Below are 21,184 nucleotides of genomic sequence, written 5' to 3'. Positions count from 1 at the left end.
CTCGCTACTTGGGAAGATCCATTGAGCCCAGGAGTTTGAGGCTGCAGTGAGCTATGATCTTGCCACTGCACTCCAGTCTGGGTGACAGAGCTAGACCTTGTCTCTAGGAAATGAAAAAAAAGGCTACTAGTCTTACCTTCCCCCGGAGAACTGTGTTTACTTTCAAAGGCTAAAAGCCAGGGTCCTTGTCTCTCTGTCCACATGACATTTGGGAGGTACATTCTTTCCCTCCCTCTCTCAAAAAGTTCCTTTCCTATGTAACCACTTAGATTCAGAATTGGGATGGTCCTCGCCTGGAGTACAAACTCAAATGCATGTGGAATAACAGCTAGTTCTCATTTCTCACCCCAGGAGGAAGAATCGGGGCAAACTGGCGTGGTTATTATCATGTAAGTAGCAATATGGATCTGCTGTACCCCAGCATCTTCATTAAAATAGTATTAAGAGGCTGGGCATGGTAGCTCATGCCTGTAATCCCAGAACTTTGTGGTGGATAACCAGAGGTTGGGAGTTTGAGAGCAGCCTGACCAACATGGTGAAACCCTGTCTCTACTAAATACAAAAAATTACCTGGGTGTGGTGGTGGGAGCCTGTAATTCCAGGTACTTGGGAGGCTGAGGCAGGAGAATCGCTTGAACCCAGGAGGTGGAGGTTGCAGTGAGTGGAGATCACACCACTGCACTCCAGCCTGGGGAATAGTGCAAGACTCTATCTCAAAAAAAAAGTATTAATAAATACAGAGATTAAAAACCTAATACAGCGACATTTATTTTCTTCTCCATACTTCTCTATAATGTGTGGGTTTTAGTTTTGGACCCAGAAGAAACATTATTAGAAGTGTTTCCTATTCCGAGTACTCTATGATCACTTTTTTTTGAGACAGGGTCTCACTCTGTCATCCAGGCTGGAATGCAGTAGCATGATCGTAGCTCATTGCAGCCTCCATCTCCCTGGCCTCAGGCGATTCTCCCACCTCAGCCTCCTGCTGAGACCACAGGCGTGCACCACTACGCCTACATTTTTTTTTTTTTTTTGAGATAGAGTCTTGCTCTGTCGTCCAGGCTGGAGTGCAGTGGCACGATCTCAGCTCACTGCAACCTCTGCCTCCTGGGTTGAAGTGATTCTCCTGCGTTGAAGTGATTCTCCTGCCTCAGCCACCCGAGTATCTGGGACTACAGGTACGCACCACCATGCCTGGCTAATTTGTTGTATTTTTAGTAGAGACAGGGTTTCACTGTGTTAGCCAGGATGGTCTCCCTCTCCTCATCTTGTGATCTGCCAGGCTTGGCCTCCCAAAGTGCTGGGATTACAGGCGTGAGCCACCGCACCCGATCAATTTTTAAAATTTTTTTGTAGAGATGAGGTCTATGATGCCCAGCTGGTCTCAAATTCCTGAACTCAAGTGATCGTCCCACCTCAGCCTCCCAAAGGGCTGGGATTAGCGGCATGAGCCATTGTGCGCAGCCCTGCCCATTTGTATAAAGTTTTATTGGAACCCAGACATGCTAAGTCACTTACACAGTCTGTTGCTAAAATGGCAAAGTTGAAAATCTGTGTCAGAGACTATGAATTGCAAAGCTGAAAATATTTACTCTGACTTTACAGAAAGTTTGCCCTCCTGTGTGAGACGATGGTGCCCCCAGCCGAGGAACACCACACAGCCGTAAAACAGAAAGAATTGCTTTCTATACTGATGTGGAAGGGACTCAAAGATACAGACGTGTAAAACATAAGGCTCATGATGGTATACATGGCGCATTGTCATTCTGTTTTTAAAAGGGGTGGCTGGGCACAGTGGCTCGCTCCTGCAATCCCAGTGCTTTGGGAGGCCCAGGAGGGTGGACTGCTTGAGCTCAGGAGTTAGAGATCAGCCTGGACAACATGACAAAACCGCAGCTCTGAAAAACATATAAAGATTAGCCGGGTGTGGTGGTGCATGCCGGTAGTCCCAGCTACTTGGGGGGCTGAGGTAAGAGGATTGTTTGAACCCCAGAATTTGGGGCTGCTGTGAGCTGTGATCGTATCAGTGCACTGGGGGACAGACGTGGTGGGCACACAAGACCCCGGGCTGGAGCCCCCTGGCTGTGGCTGCCCTCCTTTCAAAGTCCTGCCCGACTCTGCCCACCAGATGGCAGCACCTCTGAAGCCAGAGGAAGGCAGGATGCTGGAACCCCACTTAGAATCTGTGCCTAGACCCTGCCATTTATTCTTTAGGTCTTAGCTTCACACCCCTTCCTCTAGGATGTCTTCCTGGACTCCTGCATTCTGGGTCAGGGCTCCTTTCTGCCTGTTGCTGCTGGGACCACTCTATTTCCAACTGTGTCTGTATTTGGTACCCTAACCTCCACCCCGGCCCCACCCCGGCAGCTCAGACTCCTGGCCCCCTCACTAGGCAGGCGCAGGACCCACAGTTGAATAAATATTAATGAAGCTCAGCCCCTTCCTCCTCGTCCGGCCCGAGACCCCCACCCCAGGCAGAGGGAGCCTCTGGCACCCATGGTGGGAACTGTACCTCCTCACCTGATTAGCTTTCTCCAGGTTGGTCATGATCAGGCCGACTTCATCTGCCCTGAGACACAAAGACGAGGCCCTGAGGAAGGGCCTCCCATGGGCTCCAGGCCCCGCCCCTCCTGACACCTGCAGCCCCTGCCTGCACCCAGGGGAGGGCTGATGGCCCTCCCTTCCAGCCTCGCTACTGGAAAGAAATCAGGCTGGGGAGAAAAGAGCCTAGGCTTCGGGGGAAAAGGGAGAGGGCGTCAGCACTGCACCTCCTCCGGGCAGCCTGGCCTCCCTCTCCCCTGGGGGCAGCTCTCTGAACTCCATCTCCAAGCCTTTGTCCCAGTGGCGCCTAGAATGCCCTTCCCCAAGAGAACACCTGTCCCCCCACCCCCAGATCAGTTTCTTCTGGGAGACCGCCCTGCACTGTCCCCGGTGGTCACTTGTTTACTGCACTGCCCAGCCCCTCCAGGCTGCCAGCATGGAGGGGCTTGGGATGGGCCTCCCCTCTGTTAGCAGGGGGTGGGAGACGCAGGGGAATGTGCAGAGCACTTGGTGACTCAAGGCGACACATGGGCTGCGTGCATGCTCAGAGCCTTCCATGGCTCAGGCTGTTCCTGCTGCCTGGAGCACCCTTCCCTGAACTCTTCTCATGGCCTTCTCCTCCTCCTCCTCCAGGGAGTTCTGGATTAACCAGGACAAAGGACCCACCCCTTCCTGCCCCCACTTTTTCCCTTTGTGGCATTTGTTAAGTACCAAGAACAGTGCTGGGCATACAGTAAGTGCTCAATATGTGTGAATGAACAAATGTATCACTGCACATCAGTTTTTGTCTCCTCTCCTCAGTTGAGGACAGGATCATGTTCTCATGTTTCCTCCAGGGACCCAGAACAGCACTGGATAAACAGTAGGTGCTCAATAAGTGTTTGCAGAATGAATGATTTCTTAAAGCCTAGAGAAATGCTTGAATCCAGAGTAATTTAGGTGAATGCCTCTCAGCCCCTAAGGACTGGAGTGTGGAGCTGGGGAGCAGGACAGCCCCAGGAGGCCAGGGCGAAGGGCGAGGACCCCACCCAGCAGCCCCTTGCTCAGCCTGGGTCCCAGGACATTATTTATGGCTATAGTGTGTGAGTGGCAAAGCAAATGACAGCTACGTGACTTTGGGGGTGAGGAGCAGAGGTGCTTAATGAAATGGGGGGCCTCCAGCAGAGAGTCAGAGGAAGGAGAAGAGTCAGAAAGAGGAGGCACATTTGAGAGGTCAGAGGCAAGAGGCATGTCTGGAGGGACAGAGGGAGGATGTAAATCCTGAAGGATCAGGAGACAAGTACTGGAGGGTCAGAGGGAGGAGGCATATCTGGGAGGGTTAGAGGGAGGAGGCAGTCTGGGAGGGTCAGAGGGTGGAGGTGTGTCTGGGAGTGTTAGAGGGAAGGGGCAAATACTGGAGGGTTAGAGGGAGAAGGTGTGTATGGGAGGGTCAGAGGGAGAAGGCATGGCTGGGAGGGCCAGAGGGTAGAGGTGTGTCTGGAAGGGCCAGAGGGTGGAGGTGTGTCTGGAAGCGTTAGAGGGAGGGGGCAAATACTGGAGGGTCAGAGGGAGGAGGCATGTCTGGGAGGGTCAGAGGGAGAAGACCTGTTTGGGAGGGTCAGAAGGTGGAAGTGTGTCTGGGAGGGTCAGAGGGAGAAGGCCTGTCTGGGAGGGCCAGAGGGTGGAGACGTGTCTGGGAGGGTCAGAGGGAGAAGGCCTGTCTGGGAGGGCCAGAGGGTGGAGACGTGTCTGGGAGGGTCAGAGGGAGAAGGCCTGTCTGGGAGGGCCAGAGGGTGGAGACGTGTCTGGGAGGGTCAGAGGGAGAAGGCCTGTCTGGGAGGGCCAGAGGGTGGAGACGTGTCTGGGAGGGTCAGAGGGAGAAGGCCTGTCTGGGAGGGCCAGAGGGTGGAGACGTGTCTGGGAGGGTCAGAGGGAGAAGGCCTGTCTGGGAGGGTCAGGAGGAGGAGGAATGTCTGGGAGGGTTAGAGGGAGGAGGGAGTCTGGGAGGGTCAGAGGGTAGAGGTGTGTCTGGGAGGGTCAGAGGGAGGAGGCAAGTACTAGAGGGTCAGACAGAGGAGGGAAGTACTGGAAGGCCAGAAGGAGGAGGCCTGTCTGGGAGGGTTTGAGGGAGGAGGCCTGTCCGGGAGGGTCTGAGGGAGGAGGCACACCTCAGCAGAGCTCACTTACTTGGATGCCGCCTCCTCGTCGTATTTCCGCCGCAGCTCTAGAAGCTCTGCCTGCGTGGCCTTTAGCGCTGGGAGAAAGCAGAGGCAGGGTGAGGCCCCGCCACCGAGTAGGAAGGGGCTGGGTCTCCCAGGAAGATGGAGCTGGGGTAGTGAGGGAGACCCTTCTCTCAGTCAGCACTGGTGACAGGGACTGAGTTTCCTGCCCCTAGAGGGGCTCCAGGCTGGTGGGAGAGATGTGCAGTGGCTGGGGTGGGCAGTGCAGGGTGGATGAGGTCCTCTCCATGGGTCTAGGTAGCTCACGGGACCCAGGCCAGGGTGGGGGGCAGGGACATGGTGCTGTCTGCCATGACCTGGGGTATAAGCCCCCAACACCGTCACTGCAGGACCCAGGCAAGGCTGTCCATACATGTACTCAACCACCCCGAGGCTCAAACCTGGCAGGCAGGAGGACAGGGAAGACCCACACGATGAATGGATTCATGTGTTACAATGAATGAGCACTTTTGATACAATTCCAGATTTCTAATTTCTCTGGGAAAATGGAGAAGGGGTTCCCTGCAGGGGACCATATGGGTGGCACCTGGCTGGTGCTAAACAGTGGCTGTCTCTTTAGATGAGGCTTCATTTCTCCAGCTTGCCCCAGACCTTACTCCTCCTCAATGCCTCCCCTAAGTCGGTGGCTTGGTAGTGTTTTGGCCCCTGCAGGGGTTGTATTAAATTAATTAATTAATTAGAGACAGAGTCTTGCCATGTTGCCCAGGCTGGTCTTGAACTCTGGGGCTCAAGCAATCCTCCTGCCTCAACCTCCCAAAGTGTTGGGATTACAAATGTGAGCCACCATGCCTGGCCACCACTGAAATGACTCTGTCTCAAATCCTCCACAGCAATGTGGCTTCTTGGGCATAGAGGCTCTGACCCCCACTGGGTAAGATTTTTCTTCCCAAACTCCGGTTTTGCTCTCTTGATTCTAAAACACCTGGATGTGGCAGACCCCAAGCCATGTCCCCTTGTTGATAGCAGTATCGCTTCCTTCCGGTCCTCCGTCCGGGCCGCCTGGTGCCGACACATACCTGAATGTAGGACTTTGATTTTCTCCTCTGCCTCCCCCAGTCTGGCCGCCAAAGTGATCTGTACTTCTTGAAGGCCCCTGTGGAAAGACGAGGTCTGCTCGTGCTGGCTTCAGGGACAGGCCTTGCCCGGGGCCCCCGAGTCCAGCCCCATCCTGCTTTCCAGCCCTTGCCCATTCCCTGTAAGCTGCACCTCTGTCTTTCTGCAAGTCCTTAGATGTGACATTCAGGCACCGGCTGTCCTGCTGCTCCACTGCCTGTGCAGGCCCTGGCATGGCTGCCCCTGTTAGTTTCTGCCAGGAGTTTTAGGGGCAAAAATGTACAGTAGCAAGCAACCTCTCTGGGCCTCAGTTTCTTTATCTATAAAATGGGGTTTCTGATAGGTTCTGCTTCAGGGGGTGCTGTGAAGCACGCTCAGTGGGGCGCCCAGCCCTCAACAGTTCCTCAGTACTGTGAGTTATTGATACTGCCTGGGGGGGTAATATTTCCTCTGTTTTCTTTTATTTTAAAGACAGGGTCTTGCTCTGTTGCCCAGGCTGCAGTACAGTGGCACAATCATAGCTCACTATAGCCTCGACCACCTGGGGCTCAAGTAATCCTCTGCTCTACCTCAGCCTCCCATGTAGCTGGGACTATAAGTGTATACCACCACGCTTAGCTAATTTAAAAAAAAAAAAATATATATATATATATATATATGTGTGTGTGTGTGTGTGTGTGTGTTTGTATATGTATTTGTGTGTCTGTGTATATATATATGGGGCTGGACAAAGGGACTCACATCTGTAATCTCAGCACTTTGGGAGGCCGAGGAAGGAGGATCACTTGAGGTCAGGATTTTGAGACCAGCCTGGCCAACATGGTGAAATCCTGTCTCTGCTAAAAATACCAAAATTAGCCAGGTGTGGTAGTGCATACCTATAATCCCAGCTACTCAGGAGGCTGAGGCAGCAGAATTTCTTGAACCCGGGAGGTGGAGGTTGTAGTGAGCTGAGATTGCCACTGCACTCCAGCTCTGTCACCCAGGCTAGTCTTAAACTCTTGGCCTCAAGCGATCCTCCTGCCTTGGCCTCCCAAAGTGCCAGGATTCCAGGCTGCAGCGGGCTATAATTATGCTGTTGCACTACAGCCTGGGTGACAGGGAAGATCTTTTCTCTAAAACATTGTAATTATTGTAAAATAAAAAGAGAAAGATCACAGTACCAACTCCTGCTCTACCAATTTTTGTACCTGCCAGCTCCCAAAACTGCATAAGCTAAGTCCTAGGAATACATGTCTTAATCATTTAAAAAATCCTACCAGTTCTGCTTCTCTAGAGAATGAGGAATGCAGTACCCTTAGCCCCATTTACCAGGTGGGAAACTGAGGCTCAGAGGATGGTCACCAGCTGGGGCTGGTCACTGAGCTCCTGTGGTGGGACTTGAACCCAGACCTGGCTGGAGTCCAAAGCCCTCAGCCCTTCCTCATCTCCATCTCCAATCTGCACGTCGATTCTGGTAGGAGACTTTTGCTGCCCACAACCCAGCCAGGAGGGGCAGCAGCAGCCCTGCCTGCTCCTCCCTCCACCCACCCTTCCTTCCTCACTTTTGTTTCTCCGCCTCATTTCTCTGCAGCAAGGTTTCTGTCAGGAGGGCTTTCCCGGGAATGCCTGGGAGGTGGCTTCCCTCGGTCAGCGTGGGCACGGTAGGCGACGTCCCCTCTCGCTGCTCTGCAGGGAGAAAAAGAGGGAAAACCCCCATTGTCAAGAGAACATGACGCCAGAGCAGCTTTCTGCAAACCAGGTCGATCATCGATTGCGATCAGTTTCCAGCCCTCCAGAGGTGAAAGGCTATTGGGCAAGTTTGGATGCATCTACTCAAACCACCCATGAACTCACCATTCCAAATAACTTAATTGGCTGCATAATCGGGCGCCAAGGTGCCAACATTAATGAGATTCGCCAGATGTCCGGGGCCCAGATCAAAATTGCCAACCCAGTGGAAGGCTCCTCTGGTAGGCAGGCTACTATCACTGGCTCTGCTGCCACTATTAGTCTGGCCCAGCATCTAATCAATGCCAGGCTTTCCTCTGAGAAGGGCATGGGGTGCAGCTAGAACAGTGTAGGTTACCTCGATAACCCCTTTCTGCTGTTTTCCCATGATCCAACTGTGTAATTTCTGGTCAGTGATTTCAGGTTTTAAATAATTTGTAAGTGTTCAGTTTCTACACAACTTTATCTGCTAAGAATTTAAAAATCACATTCTCTGTTCAGCTGTGGATGCTGGGATCCACATTTAGTTTTATAAGCTTTTCCCTGTTTTTAGTTTTGTTTTGGGTTTTTTGGCTCATGAATTTTATTTCTTGTTTGTCGATAAGAAATGTAAGAGTGGAGTGTTAATAAATTTCAGTTTAGTTCTGTAATGTCAAGAATTTAAGAATTAAAAAAACGGATTGGTTAAAAAATGAAAAAAAAAAAAAATTTCCCAACTTGGGCCTTGGAGAGAGCGCAGCTGTGGAGCCCTGCGGGCCCCATGTCCTCGGCATGCAGGTCATTTCCGCCATGGCGCCAGTGCCAGCGTCACCACACGCAGAGCTGCTTCTGCCTCCTCATGCCTCTGCGGCCTGCTTCATTATATATTTAAAATTGTGGTAAAATATACATCACATAAAATTTACTTTTTTTTTTTTTGAGACAGTCTTGCTGTCACCCAGGCTGGAGTTGCTACTGCAGTGGCACGATCTCAGCTCACTCCAACCTTCGCCTCCTGGATTCAAGTGATTTTCCTGCCTCAGCATCCCGAGTAGCTGGGATTACAGGTACTCGCCACCATGCCTGGCTAAATTTTGCATGTTTAGCAGAGACAGCGTTTCACCATGTTGTCCAAACTGGTCTTGAACTCCTGACCTCAAGTGATCTGCCTGCCTCAGCCTCCCAAAGTGCTGGGATCACAGCTGTGAGCCACTGTGCCTGGCAAAAATTCACTATTTTGACTACCATTTTGTAGTGACATTTAGTATAGTCACAATTCTGTGACGCCATCACCACTAATTCCAGAAGACGGTCACTGCACCGAAAGGAAAGCCGGTGTCCCAGTTAAACAGCTCCCCATACCAGCCACACCCTCTCCTCCAGCCCTTGGCAACTACCACTCTCCTTTCTGTGTCTACAGATTTGTCTGCTCTGACATTACACAAAAGAATCGTACATCCTATGGCCTTTCGTGTCTGGCGCCTTCCGCTCAGCACCATGTTTCTTTCTTTCTTTCTTCTTTTTTCCCTGGACAGAGTCTTGCTCTGTCACCCAAGCTGGAGTGCAATGGCATGATCTTGGCTCACTGCAATCTCTGCTCTCAGGTTCAAGCAATTCTTCTGCCTCAGTCTCCCAAAAAGCTGGGATTACAGGTACATGCCACCAAGCCTGGCGAATTTTTTTACTTTTAGTAGAGATGGGATTTCACCATGTTGGCTAGGCTGGTCTCAAAATCCTGACCCTGTGATCCACCTGCCTCGGCCTCCCAAAGTGCTGGGATTCCACACATGAGCCACCGCACTCGGCCTGCATCATGTTTTCAAAGTTCATCCATGCTGTAGCATGGATCAGTGTCCTTCCTTTCCATGGCTGAGTAATATTCCATTCTATGGATATTTGGTTTATCTATTCAGCTGTTGCGGGCCCCTGGAGTTGTTTCTGCTTTTGCTGTTGTGAGTAATGCTGCCATGTACATTTGTGTACCCTGTTTTGAGCTCTTGTTTTCATTCTCTGGGGTCCACACCTAGCAGTGGTCCTGCTGGGTCATGTGGTGAGACTGTGTTTCCGTTACTGAAGAACTGCCAGGTTATTTTCACCCCCCAACTGCAGAGGGCACGCCTGTGGATGCTCGGCCATCACTGGCCTCACCTGCATCACACCTACCTTGGCAGGCCCTGTGGGGACTCATCCCAGGGACTGGTGGATGCTTTTGGTGCTGAATTCATCATGGGGCAGAGGATGCTTTGGGGCTGGCCATGGAGGGTGGGAACCTGAACAGCTCTCTTGACTTTTCTCTCTACCCGCCACACTTTGTGTCTTACTCGCTTGTTCACAACAATCTCCTCTTCTAGAAGATCATCACCACAGGGGCAGGATTTTTCTCTTTTACTCTCAACTGCATTGCCAGTGCCAGGAATTAAATGGTTACCGAAGTCCTTCACCTGCAGTTCCCTGCCCCAGCCACCTCCCAACAAGGGTGGCCGTGTTCAGCTCTGAAGATCTGCAGCCCGGATGTCTATTACAGAAGCTCTGAGAAGGCCTTATCAGTACCTTTGGGGCTCAGGAGCTCGGGGTTTCTCTTCCACGAAGTGTGGAGGTCTTGCCGGTGCTGCCCGCTGGGCTCAAAGCTGGGTGGCTGCAGTCTGTCGTCTAGGCTGCGCGCCGCCTCAAACACAGGCACGGGGTCTGTGCAGGGAGAGAAAGACAGGGATGGTAAGGGCCTGATGGGGACACCCAGGCTGTGGCTGCAGGGCCTGCCAGGTCCCACAGGAGCCACTGGAGTCACCCTGCTGGCTTACAGGAAGTAGTGTGGACTTTCTGCTCTACGAGGGAGCAGCCTTGTCCAGGCACTTGCTCAGGGGAGCACCTGCTATCACCAGGGTGTGGGTGTCCTGCCCAGCTGGGAATAATACTAACAATAATAATAGTTGGCTGGGCCAGGTATGGTGGTTCACGCCGGTAATCCCAGCACTTTGGGAGGCTAAGGAGGGCGGATCATTTCAGGTCAGGAGTTCAAGACCAGCCTGACCAACATGGTGAAACCCCATCTCTACTAAAAATACAAAAAGATTAGCCAGGCATGGTGGCACATACCTGTAATCCCAACTACTCGGGAGGCTGAGGCAGGAGAATTGCTTTAACCTGGGAGGCGGAGATTGAGGTAAACTGAGATCGTACCATTGTACCCCAGCCTGGGCAACAGAGCAAGACTGTCTCAAAAAAAAAAAAAAAAAAAAAAAGGTTGGCTGGGTGCAGTGGCTGATGCCAGGACTTTGGGAAGCCAAAGTGGGAGGATCACTTGAGCCCAGGAGTTCAAAACCAGCATGGGCAGCATGGCAAGATCTCATCTCTACAGAAAAATTAAAACAAGAATCTGGGTGCAGTGGCTCACGCCTGTAATCCCAGCACTTTGGGAGGCCAAGGTGGGTGGATCACTTGAGATCAGGAGTTCAAGACCAGCCAGACTAATGTGGTGAAACCCTGTCTCTACTAAAAATACAAAAATTAGCCAGGCATGATGGCTCACATGCCTGTAATCCCAGCTATTTGGGAGGCTGAGGCAGGAGAATAACTTGAACCCAGGAGGCAGAGGTTGCAGTGAGCTGAAATGGTGCCACTGCACGGCAGTCTGGGTGACAGAGCAAGACTCCATCTCAATAAATAAATAAATACAATAAACAAATAAATAAATAAGCTGGGCATGGTGGCACATGCCTGTGGTCCCAGTTACTCAGGAGGCTGAGGTGGGAGGATCACTTGAGTATGGGCAGTCGAGGCTGCAGAGAATGGAGATTGCATCACTGCACCCCAGTCTCAGCAGCAGAGTGAGATTCTGTTCAAGCCATCCTGCCTCAGCCTCCGAGTAGCTGGGATCAAGGGTGTGCACCACCATGTCTAGCTAATTTTGGTGGTATTTTGTAGAGACAGGTCTCACCATGTTGCCCTGGCTTCATTGCATTTTCTTGACTCTATGATGCCATCTGTGGCACTCTGAGGCTGTGCCTCGAGGACCTCCAACTACAGTGAGGGGCACTGAGCAAGGATCTGGCCGCTGCTCTGAGATCCACTGCTCTGAGGACAACCTTTCCATGGCCCCCGCCAAGCATGCCTGTGTGCAGTGGGGATACCGAGGCAAGGCTGCTCTGATGGCTGACCTTGGAGTGAGGACTCGCCCATGACCTCGTCCAGTGCTTCCGCAGGCCGTGTGGGGTCTAGATATGCTCCCAGGCAGCTGCCCCGCCTCTCCACACGCTCTCCCAGCCTCACCGCCCCCTGTATTCCTATTCTGCTCCAACATCCTCTCACATGTAATCCTGGATGTGCTTCTTGGTGGACCTGGTGACCACGATCATTTGAGACACACATTGTTGGTGAACGGCTTTTTCAGGGGCAAAACACACACCTAGATGTAAGATGTCCACCAATTCCCCAGTCACTCAAAGGGGAGGAACGTGCAGGTCCTTCTGCCTGGAATTTGGTTCTCTCCCAGCCCTTCACACCGTAATCACTTCCGCTTCCTTCCACTCTGGAGTCCTCCTCAACTTTTTCCCCAAGTTCTTGTCTAGGGCAAGGCCTAAAGAACCTGGATCGTCCCAGAGGGGGGTGTGCCACCTTCCAGGCTACAAAGCCCACGCTGGGGACTGGGTTTCCAGCATCCTCACGGCATCCCCTGGGGGCCGGCTTGGGTCCAGCGCATTTTCACACATGAGGAAACTGAGGCTCAGAGAAGCCAGGTGACTCGCTGAAGGGGAGACGTGACACTTGAATCTGGGTCTCTTGCTCTGATACACCAAGGCCTTCTGTCGTAGCGTCTGCTCTTGACAGCCCCAGCAGGTGCAGATGGTGTCCATGGCACCCAGGAAAGCCGGGTCCTAGATATGGACCAAGAGGCCTGGGGCCCGGTTCAATGCTTTCTAATGCATGGAAGCCCTGTCTCTTCCTGGTCCCTTCCCCAGAATTTTCTTTACTTTTCTTTTTTTTTGAGACAGAGTCTGGCTCTGTCACCAGGCTGGAGTGCAGTGGCGTGATCTCAGCTCATTGTGATCTCTGCCTCCCGTGTTCATGTGATTCTCCTGCCTCAGCCTCCCAAATAGCTGGAATTACAGGTGTGTGCCATCACGCCTGGCTAATTTTTGAATTATTATTATTTTTTTGGAGATGGAGTCTTGCTCTGTCGCCTAGGCTGAAGTGCAGTGGCGTGATCTTGGCTCACTGAAACCTCTGCCTGCCGGGTTCAGTGATTCTCCTGCCTCAGCCTCCTGAGTAGCTGGGATTACAGGTATGCGCCATTACACCCAGCCAATTTTTGTATTTTTGGTAGAGATGGGGCTTTACCATGTTGGCCAGGATGATCTTGAACTCTGGACCTCAGGTGATCCACCCACCTCAGCTTCCAAAAATGCTGGGATTACAGGTGTGAGCCACTGCACCTGGCCAAATTTTTTTGAGACAGAATCTTGCTCTGTCACCCAGGCTGGAGCACAGTGGCATGATTTCGGCTCACTGCAACCTCCACCTCCCGGATTCAAGCAGTTCCCTGCCTCAGCCTCCTGAGTAGCTGAGATTATAGACACACACTATCATGCCCAGCTAATTTTTATATTTTTAGTAGAGACGGGGTTTCACTATCTTAACCAGGCTGGTCTTGAACTCCTGACCTCGTGATCCATCCACCTCGGCCTCCCAAAGTGCTGGGATTACAGGCGTGAGCCACTGCCCCTGGCCCTCAAATTTTTGTATTTTTAGTAGAGCTGGGGTTTCACCATGTTGGCCAGGCTGGTCTTGAATTCCTGACCTCAGGTGACCTGCCTGCATCGGCCTTCCAAAGCTCTGGGATTATAGGCGTGAGTTACTGTGCCTGACCCCTCTCCCAGATTTTTCTGCTAGCATCTGCTTGGCCCTTGCTCTCTGCTGGGGAGTAGAGGGATTAAGAGCGTGGACCTCAAGGTCCCTGAAATCTGCTAATCTATACTTGCTTCTTGGACCTGAGATCCTTTGCACAGGAGCCTCTGCCAGGAACACCCTCCCCTGAACTATTCCTTTCAGCTAGTTAACACTTACTTGCCTTCCATATAGCAACTCAAATGCCACTTCTTCCAGGAAACCCTCCTCGACTAACTTGTCCCCTGATAGGAGCTGCCTGCACCTTTCCTTCATGGTACCCACTGCAGTTCTAAATAACACCCACTGGACTGCAAACTCCACAAGGGAAGCCAGACTGCATCTGTTTTTGACCCCTCTCCACCCCTACTCTGCTGGAATTCTTGTACCTACCATGAAGTGTGACCCACAGTCCAACCCAATAAATATCTGCTGATGGAAGAAACGGGGCAGTTCCTGTGCATGGGGCCTTCAGGTCTGGCTGGAACAAGGCAGCTTCCCCGTTTTACTCTGCTGCAGTCTGTTCATTTAGGTGGCAAGGGCTCGGACAATGGGCAAGCAGGTAAGCAGGTACGTGGGAAGGCAGCAGTGGCTTTCGTCTGCCGGCAGCCCCCACGCCCCGTCATTAGGCAAGGCCTGCGCAGCAGGGTATGCCATTATGTCTCCCCGGGCTGATGTGATTATACATTGACATAATTAACCCAGCAAGCGCATTAGGCAGGCCAGCTAAAAATTCATCTATAATTATTTGTTGTGTGCATGCTAATGAGTCCATCTGCACTGCCTTTGTACAACACGAACAAATTAATTTACAAGTCTGGATTTTTTAATAAGTTCAAGGAAACGCTTCCTATTGTGTCCTGGTTTTTGAGGAAGGAGGAAAAAGGCGATGAGCACTCGCGGGGGTCAGGGAAGTCAGACAAACACAAGGCGGTGTGGGGCCAAGTGGACCGCGGGGCCACGGAGGGCTGGCTCCGGTTCCAAGGACGGGGAGGGTCCGGCTCGTGGCCCAGAGGCCCTGCTGGCCATGAGCCCATCGAGCCAAACGACGATGCTTGGGTGATAAGGGATGTCTGTCCCTCACCCGGTTCGAAGGGATTAGGTATTGACATTCCGTTCTGCTCAGAGGCCCTGTGGGTCACTCCTTGCTGGCTGTGTGCTCTGTCTTGGGGAAGCCGGCCTCAGGTGGCCCCCAGAGAGGTTGATGGGAACAGGGGCCAGCCAGACCTTTGATTCAGGTCCATAGATTTCGTGGCTCTGTCTTTTTGCCTTCCTTTGCAGATACAGTGTAAAACAGCCATTAAGCTCACAGAGTCCAAAGTGCAGTGCAGGGGCCAGATACCATGGGGCCTGGAGCCTCAGTTCCTCCACTTAAACAGGAAACTTCCTAATTCCCACAAATTATTATTATTGTTATTATTTAGAGACAAGGTCTTGCTCTGTTGCCCAGGCTGCAGTGCAGTGGCTCAATCTTGGCTCACTGCAACCTCTGCCTCCTGGGTCCAATCGATTCTCCTGCCTCAGCCTCCTGAGTAGCTGGGATTACAGCTACCACCATGTCTGGCTAATTTTTGTATTTTCAGTAGAGATAGTATTTTGCCATGTTGGCCAGGCTTGTCTCCAACTCCCAACCTCAGGTGATCCACCCACCGTGGCCTCCTAAAGTGCTAGGATTACAGGCGTGAGCCACTTCGCCCAGCCAGTATTTTTAAAATTTTTGTAGAGATAGGGTCTTGTTATGTTGCCCAGGCTGGTCTCAAATTCCTGCCTAAAGTGATCTTCTTGCCTCAGCTTTCCAAAGTGCTAGGATTACAGGTGGGAGCCACCACGCCTGACCTCCCCAGGAATTCTCATTGGCAAGACTTTAAAGATATTGAGAGAGGCAGTAATGAGTTAAGGATTCAGTGTCAGCTCCTACTGCAATTGGCCAAGCTAACCTCTTGGAGCCTCTGTTTCCTCATCTGTACAATGGGGCTGCATGTGTAGGGTGGCTAAGGACTGGGGGAGAGAAGGTATGCAGAGAATCACATAGTGCCAGGCACAGGGTGGGGCTTGCCAAGTGTTGTCTGCCTTCATCAGCTCTAGACAAGGCAGTACACCAGGCTCTGGCATTCTGGGCACTGGCTGTCTGGGCAGGGATGCTCTGTGGAACTTGGGATAGGGGATGGCTTCACCTGTGTGCATCAGTCCCCCAGAGACCCAGAATCTAATCATCCTGCTTTGAGCTAACTCCACTCTGGGACCCAAAGATCCCAGCTTAGAAAGTCACACTAGGGAGGCACCTATCAGATCAATGTCAACACCTCTTCCACCCCAGGGCACAGTGAGGTCTGATGTTATCCCTGAAATCTGTTAAGAGAGTTGGTGGCAGGCTGAGATGGGTCCTTAGGCCTCTTCCTTTCACACTGTGCGGACCCTGAGTCCCCAACTTGAGGGAGAAGGTGGTGGTGACCTCCAGATGCCTCGGCAAAAGTCAGGCTGCAACCATGTCCTAACAGCCAAAGCCCTTTCCACAGACTAGAATTCTCTTGGTCTTCACCACAACACTGAGGCAGGCACTGCTGGATCCTGATTTGCCACATGGAAAAATGGAGGCTCAGGGGTGAAGTCAGTTCCCCAGGGTGAGGCAGGGAGGGCTGGGCTGCCATCCAGGGACATTGGCCCTGCTTGGCAGAACAAGGTGCTTGAGAGACCTTGCTGGCGCCAAGCAGGGGCACATCAGAGTCCCCTGGGGGATCTGTCAACCATCTCAGGGACTCAGTTCTAAAGATGCCCACGTGTGTCTCAGTCATTTCAGAGAGCAGGTGGGGTCGTTCATGGCGTTAACTAACAGGTGATTTCCATTCTTAGATACAATAGGGCTGTCAATCAAGATGCCCCGCCTTCCCCTGGCAGCAGATCACATGACCCAGGGTGGCCAATCAGATGCTCTGCCCTGGGAATTTCAATGAATCCCTCTGCTACCCCTGCTCTGGTCCCATCTGACCCAGGTGGTCTCACCATTCTCCCCTGCCCTCTGCCTTATAATAAATTCCTTTCGTGCCTAATAGTTTTGCAGAGCTGGCTTCTGCTGCACAGAACTAAGGAACCCTGATGGATACATGTGATGAATGGTTTTGGGCCAAAGGACACCTAAGAAATCACTGGTTTAATAGGTTCATTTCAAGGCTGAACCTTAAAAACTGAGCCTCATAATAAAGAGACAGAGGACTGAATGCTCAGGAGGATGCAGGGCCAGGTGTTCCCTGGGCTTTCCTAGATGATGTCACAGGTTTGGGGGAGAAAGGAAACGCTATGGCTTAGAGAGGCCTGGTGCAGGGCAGCCTGGCTAGGAAGTAACCAGGAGGGGTGGACTCCTGCAGTGCGTCTCCAGGAAGGAAAGAGGAGGAAACAGGCCATGAGGGCCTGTTTTGTTTGCTGACACACAGTAGGTGCTTCATAAACATTTCACTAACTGAGGCAATGAGAGGTTGGCGAACAGACCAGAGGCCCTTCTGAGCTGCACGAGAGGAAAGATTCACTTGAGTAGAGATTTGATTAGAGCAAGAGCAGGAAGTGGGAAGTGAGTCAGAGCACGGCTCTGTGCACCACTGACTCATTGTGTGGTCTTGAGTAAAGTATTTCAGCCCTGTAAGCCTCATTTTTCCCTTCTGTAAAATGGTGATACTAACCACATCTACCAAGGTTACTGTGGAGATGTGAAATGTAGGTTTTGTAAAGCAGTTAGCACAGTTCCTGGTACACATAAGTGCTCAGTAAAGAACAGGGAATGATTCCCTGGGAGGCCAGAGGGGACCAATGCTCGTGTGCTGCTTTGCTGTGCTACTACTGCCTGGCCTTGTCTCCTGGGCCAGGCTGCTTTGAGACAGGCCATGAAGGCCCTGGTTTCTATTAGATCAGAGGCATGAGTTGGACGGCTGTCCTTGGTCCTGCTGCTGGCCTGCTGTGTGATCCTGGACAAAGCACTGAATTCTCTGGTCCCCTGTCCAAATGCCCATTACAATATATCCCAGGCACACACTCAATATTAGGCATCATCAGATAGAGGCGGGATCCCGTGGAGGCGAGTGCTTTGGCCCTGGGTCTATCCCTTACAGCTGGGATGGTCAGGGAGAGTGATTATGAGACACCTTCACAGTTAAATTTGATGCAGGAGACACGCAAGGGATTTATTAGGGGAAGGCCCACGAAAGAAAGCAGAGAGGGAGAGGGAGGAGGTGGGATGCTGATCTGATGCCTGAGAAAGGAGGGAAGGAGGAGAGAGGATGGGACAGGCTGAGCCTCAATGCAGCATGGCTCTGAGAAAATCTCGGTCAGGTTGGTGGGGAGCTTCAGAGCATGGTGCATTCGTCAGCTCCAGCTGCCATTAAAAACCACAGGCCGGGTGCCATGGCTCACACTTGTAATCCCAGCACTTTGGGAGGCCGAGGTGGGCAGACTGCCTGAGGTCAGGAGTTTGAGACCAGCCTGACCAACATGGTGAAAACCTGTCTCTACTAAAAATACAGAAATTGGGAAACACTGTGACTTCCCCAAATCCCCAAAGGCATGCTTGGAGAAAGGGAAAGGAGGCCAGGCTGGGAGGCTGGAGGTGGAACCCTGGCTATTACACCACCAGGGAAAGTCACTTGGGGTCCCTGAGCCTCAGTTTCCCCATTAGTAATAAGGAGATAACAACAGGACCTACCACCTGGGGTTGCACAGGTGTTGTGCGAGCTCACAAGCTCCCATTTCAGTGCCTCCCAAAGTGCTGGGATTGCAGGCATGAGCCTCAGTGCCCTGCCTGTGCTGTGTTTTTAATGGCAGCTGGAGGTGACCCATACATCCTACCCACCAGCCTGGGCGAGATTTTCTCAGAGCCCTGCTGCAGTCCGAGGCTCACTCTGTCCAATCCTCCCTCCTCCTTCCCTCCCTTCTCAGGGATCACACCAGCATCCCACCTCCTCTCTCTCCCTCCCCTTTCCTTCATGGGCCTTCCGTAATAAACCCCTTGCTTATCTAAAGCTGTCTTGGCATCTGCCTCCCGGAGGACCCAAACCACTTGTTTCTCAGAGCCTCAGTTTCTCCATCTGTAAAACAGGGACAAACACAGACCCTCCCACTAGGAGTCTGTGGATATGCAATCTGTGACTGGTGCTGGTGCATTCTGCAGTGATAGTCTGAAGCTGGCAGAGCTCCCCAGGGCACCTGAATCCTTGTGCCTGCTTTACTCAGCCCGAGTTTATTGCACGTCTGTGGGAGGCATGATGGTGAGCGAGACGGATGAGACCCCTGTCCTTGAGCAGCTGACATCCCAGTGGGGGAGATGGATGCTGCTCTTTTGCAAAGGTGCTCAGTGGGACCATCGATAATGTTTCCATCAACAAAGACCCTGGAGAGATCTCGACTCACCTTGGGGAGACTGGGAAAGACCTCGGTAACATGGAACTAGGGGTGCTGCTGGGGAGCAGGGAAGATCCGTGGGAGAGAGGTCTGGGTGGGAGGCATCGCTTGTGCAAAAGGCTGGTGGCTGAAGGAATCTGTGCAAAGCTCAGTGGCATCTGAGGACATGACATCAGGTCCCAGTGGCTGGAGTGGAGCTGGGGGAGATGGTGGGGACAGGCGGTCAGGTAGATCTCAAAGCCCCTTTGTTGATAATGTAGATGGGGTGGGATTTACCTTAAGGGAGGACACATTCTAATTTGCCTTTGCTCATCTGGCTGCTCTGTGAAAAGTGGGCTGTAGAGAGCGCCAGACAGGAGGCTACTGCAGTAGTCCCGGCAGCCATAATGGTGGCTCCAGTCACAGTGGTGGCAGAAGTGGGCCCAGCACACAGATCCAAGAGTTAGAATGGAAACGTTGGTGGGAACTGGTGCACTGAGCCGCACAGTGTTTCCCGAGCTCATGTAAATTTGGAACATCAGAATGTGACCCTATTTGGAACTAAGGTCTTTGCAGATGTTGTGAAGTCAAGATGAGGTCACGCTGGAGTAGGTGGGTCCTAATGCAATGACTGGAGTCCTTTGGAGAAGAAGAAAGGACACACAGAACCACACAGGGAAGGAGGCCACGTGAAGATGGACGCCAAGGTGGAAATGACACATCTAGAAGCCGAGGAGTGCCAAGGACTGCTGGCAGCCCCAGAAGCCAGGAGAGAGGCATGCGCCACCCCCGCAGAGTCTCCAGAAGGAACTAACCCTGCCTACACCTTGATGGGGGCTCCTGGATTCCGCAGCTGAGAGAAAACATTTCTGTTGCTTTAAACCACCCAGTCTGTGGTGACTTGGCACAGCCACGGGAGGAATCTGTTCCACAGTGTTTTAGAGGCTGGAGGTCCGAATCCAGGTGTCAGGAGGGCTGTGCTCTCTCCAAGGCTCCAAGGGAGGATCCAGGCCTTTCCAAGGGAGGATCCAGGCCTTTCCAAGGGAGGATCCAGGCCTTTCCAAGGGAGGATCCAGGCCTTTCCAAGGGAGGACCCAGGCCTATTTATTTATTTGAGACAGAGTCTCGTGCTGTTGCCCAGGCTGGAGTGCAGTGGTGCAATCTCGGCTCACTGTAACCTCTGCCTCCTGGGTTCAAGCGATTCTCCTGTCTCAGCCTCTCGAGTAGCTGGGAATACAGGTACACACCACGATGCCCGGCTACTTTTTGTATTTTATTTTTAGTAGAGATGGGGTTTTGTCATGTTGGCCAGGCTGGTCTTGAACTCCTGACTTCAAGTGGTCTACCCACCTCAGCCTCCCAAAGTGCTGGAATTATAGAGATGAGTCAACGCACTCAGCCCTCGTTTATTTTTGAGATGGGGTCTTGCTCTGTTGCAAGCTCACTGCGGTCCCAAACTCGTGGGTTCCAGCAATCCTCCCATTTTGGCCTCCCAAAGTGCTGGGATTATAGGCAGAAGCCACTGTGCCTGGTGTAAATGTCACTCCTCTCTTCTCGTAAGGGTGTCAGTCATACTGGATTGGGGGCCACTCTAATGACCTCATCTTACCTTGAGTACCTCCCGCAAAGATGCTATTTCTAAATGAGGCCACAGTGAGAGGTATTGCTGGTTAGGACTTCAACATACCTTTCTGGGGGACACAGCTCAAACCCTAACGCGGCAATGGACTCAATACAAACTGAGACAGGCAGGACTGAGGAACTGCAAGGCTGCAAGTCTCACAGGAAGGAAGTCTTCACTCAAGTCTAACCCACTTCCCTCTTGCTGTACCCATTTCATCTGCTGTCCAGGGAGGCAAGCCCATGCTCTAAGGGGACCTGGCAGCTCCTAGGCACTAGTCCTCCTGCCTCCTCTTTCTCTCCATCTCCCGAGGAACTGGGCTGTGGGTTCAGTTAGCTGCTCTGAAGAGTACACAGCTTTGGGGATCGTCTACTTCCCTGGGCGCTTTCCACTCTTAGCTTCCTCCCCCAGTGCACAGTGCTGTGGTCCCAGATGTCACGCTGTCCAGGAAACTCATTTCTTCCCACCTTCCCTATCTGGCAGGAACCCATGGAGCCCTGAGCTACCTTGTTGGGAGTTGGGTTAGGGAGGAAAAGATTACTAACATTCAGAAGACTGCAGGATTCTGCCAACTTCTACGGAGCAGAACGCTCTGCGGGCAGTTGGCAAACCCGAAGGCCTCCCATTTAGTTTGTCCAGTGGTGTTATTCAATGCATCAGCTAAATGTCACTGGCTGCTCTTACAAACACAAATTGAAAGAAATAAATGACAAAAAATCTTTAAAATGTTTGGAAGACATTTCTCAGAGAACCTGGCAGCCATGGAATGCCAGGGGAATCTTCTTTTCATTCCCGAGTCTTCCCTTCCTCTTCTGGGTCC

The 21,184-nt window shown here is 52.2% G+C and overlaps 1 protein-coding gene across 24 annotated transcripts in view; it reads right to left on the bottom strand.

The window, feature by feature from the left end:
• Positions 1-21,184, bottom strand: part of CUX2 (cut like homeobox 2) — a 322,604-nt gene that overhangs the window by 52,530 nt on the left and 248,890 nt on the right. For 16 of the 24 annotated variants that reach the window (XM_054238864.2, XM_054238855.2, XM_054238858.2 and 13 more), the window contains 5 exons: positions 10,053-10,187; positions 7,358-7,481; positions 5,777-5,853; positions 4,708-4,774; positions 2,521-2,569 (listed from right to left, as the gene is read on the bottom strand). In XM_054238864.2, the coding sequence (XP_054094839.2) occupies positions 2,521-2,569; positions 4,708-4,774; positions 5,777-5,853; positions 7,358-7,481; positions 10,053-10,187 (452 nt within the window). Of the gene's footprint in view, positions 1-2,520; positions 2,570-4,707; positions 4,775-5,776; positions 5,854-7,357; positions 7,482-10,052; positions 10,188-18,773; positions 18,962-21,184 lie in introns of all 24 variants that reach the window. The other 8 variants (XM_078337275.1, XM_054238860.2, XM_078337277.1 and 5 more) reach the window with 3 other exon arrangements.

Source organism: Callithrix jacchus, chromosome 9, assembly GCF_049354715.1.
Source record: "Callithrix jacchus isolate 240 chromosome 9, calJac240_pri, whole genome shotgun sequence".
Lineage (NCBI taxonomy): Eukaryota > Metazoa > Chordata > Mammalia > Primates > Cebidae > Callithrix > Callithrix jacchus.
Note: the sequence above shows the minus strand (reverse complement) of the source record. Positions and strands in the feature narration are given on the sequence as shown.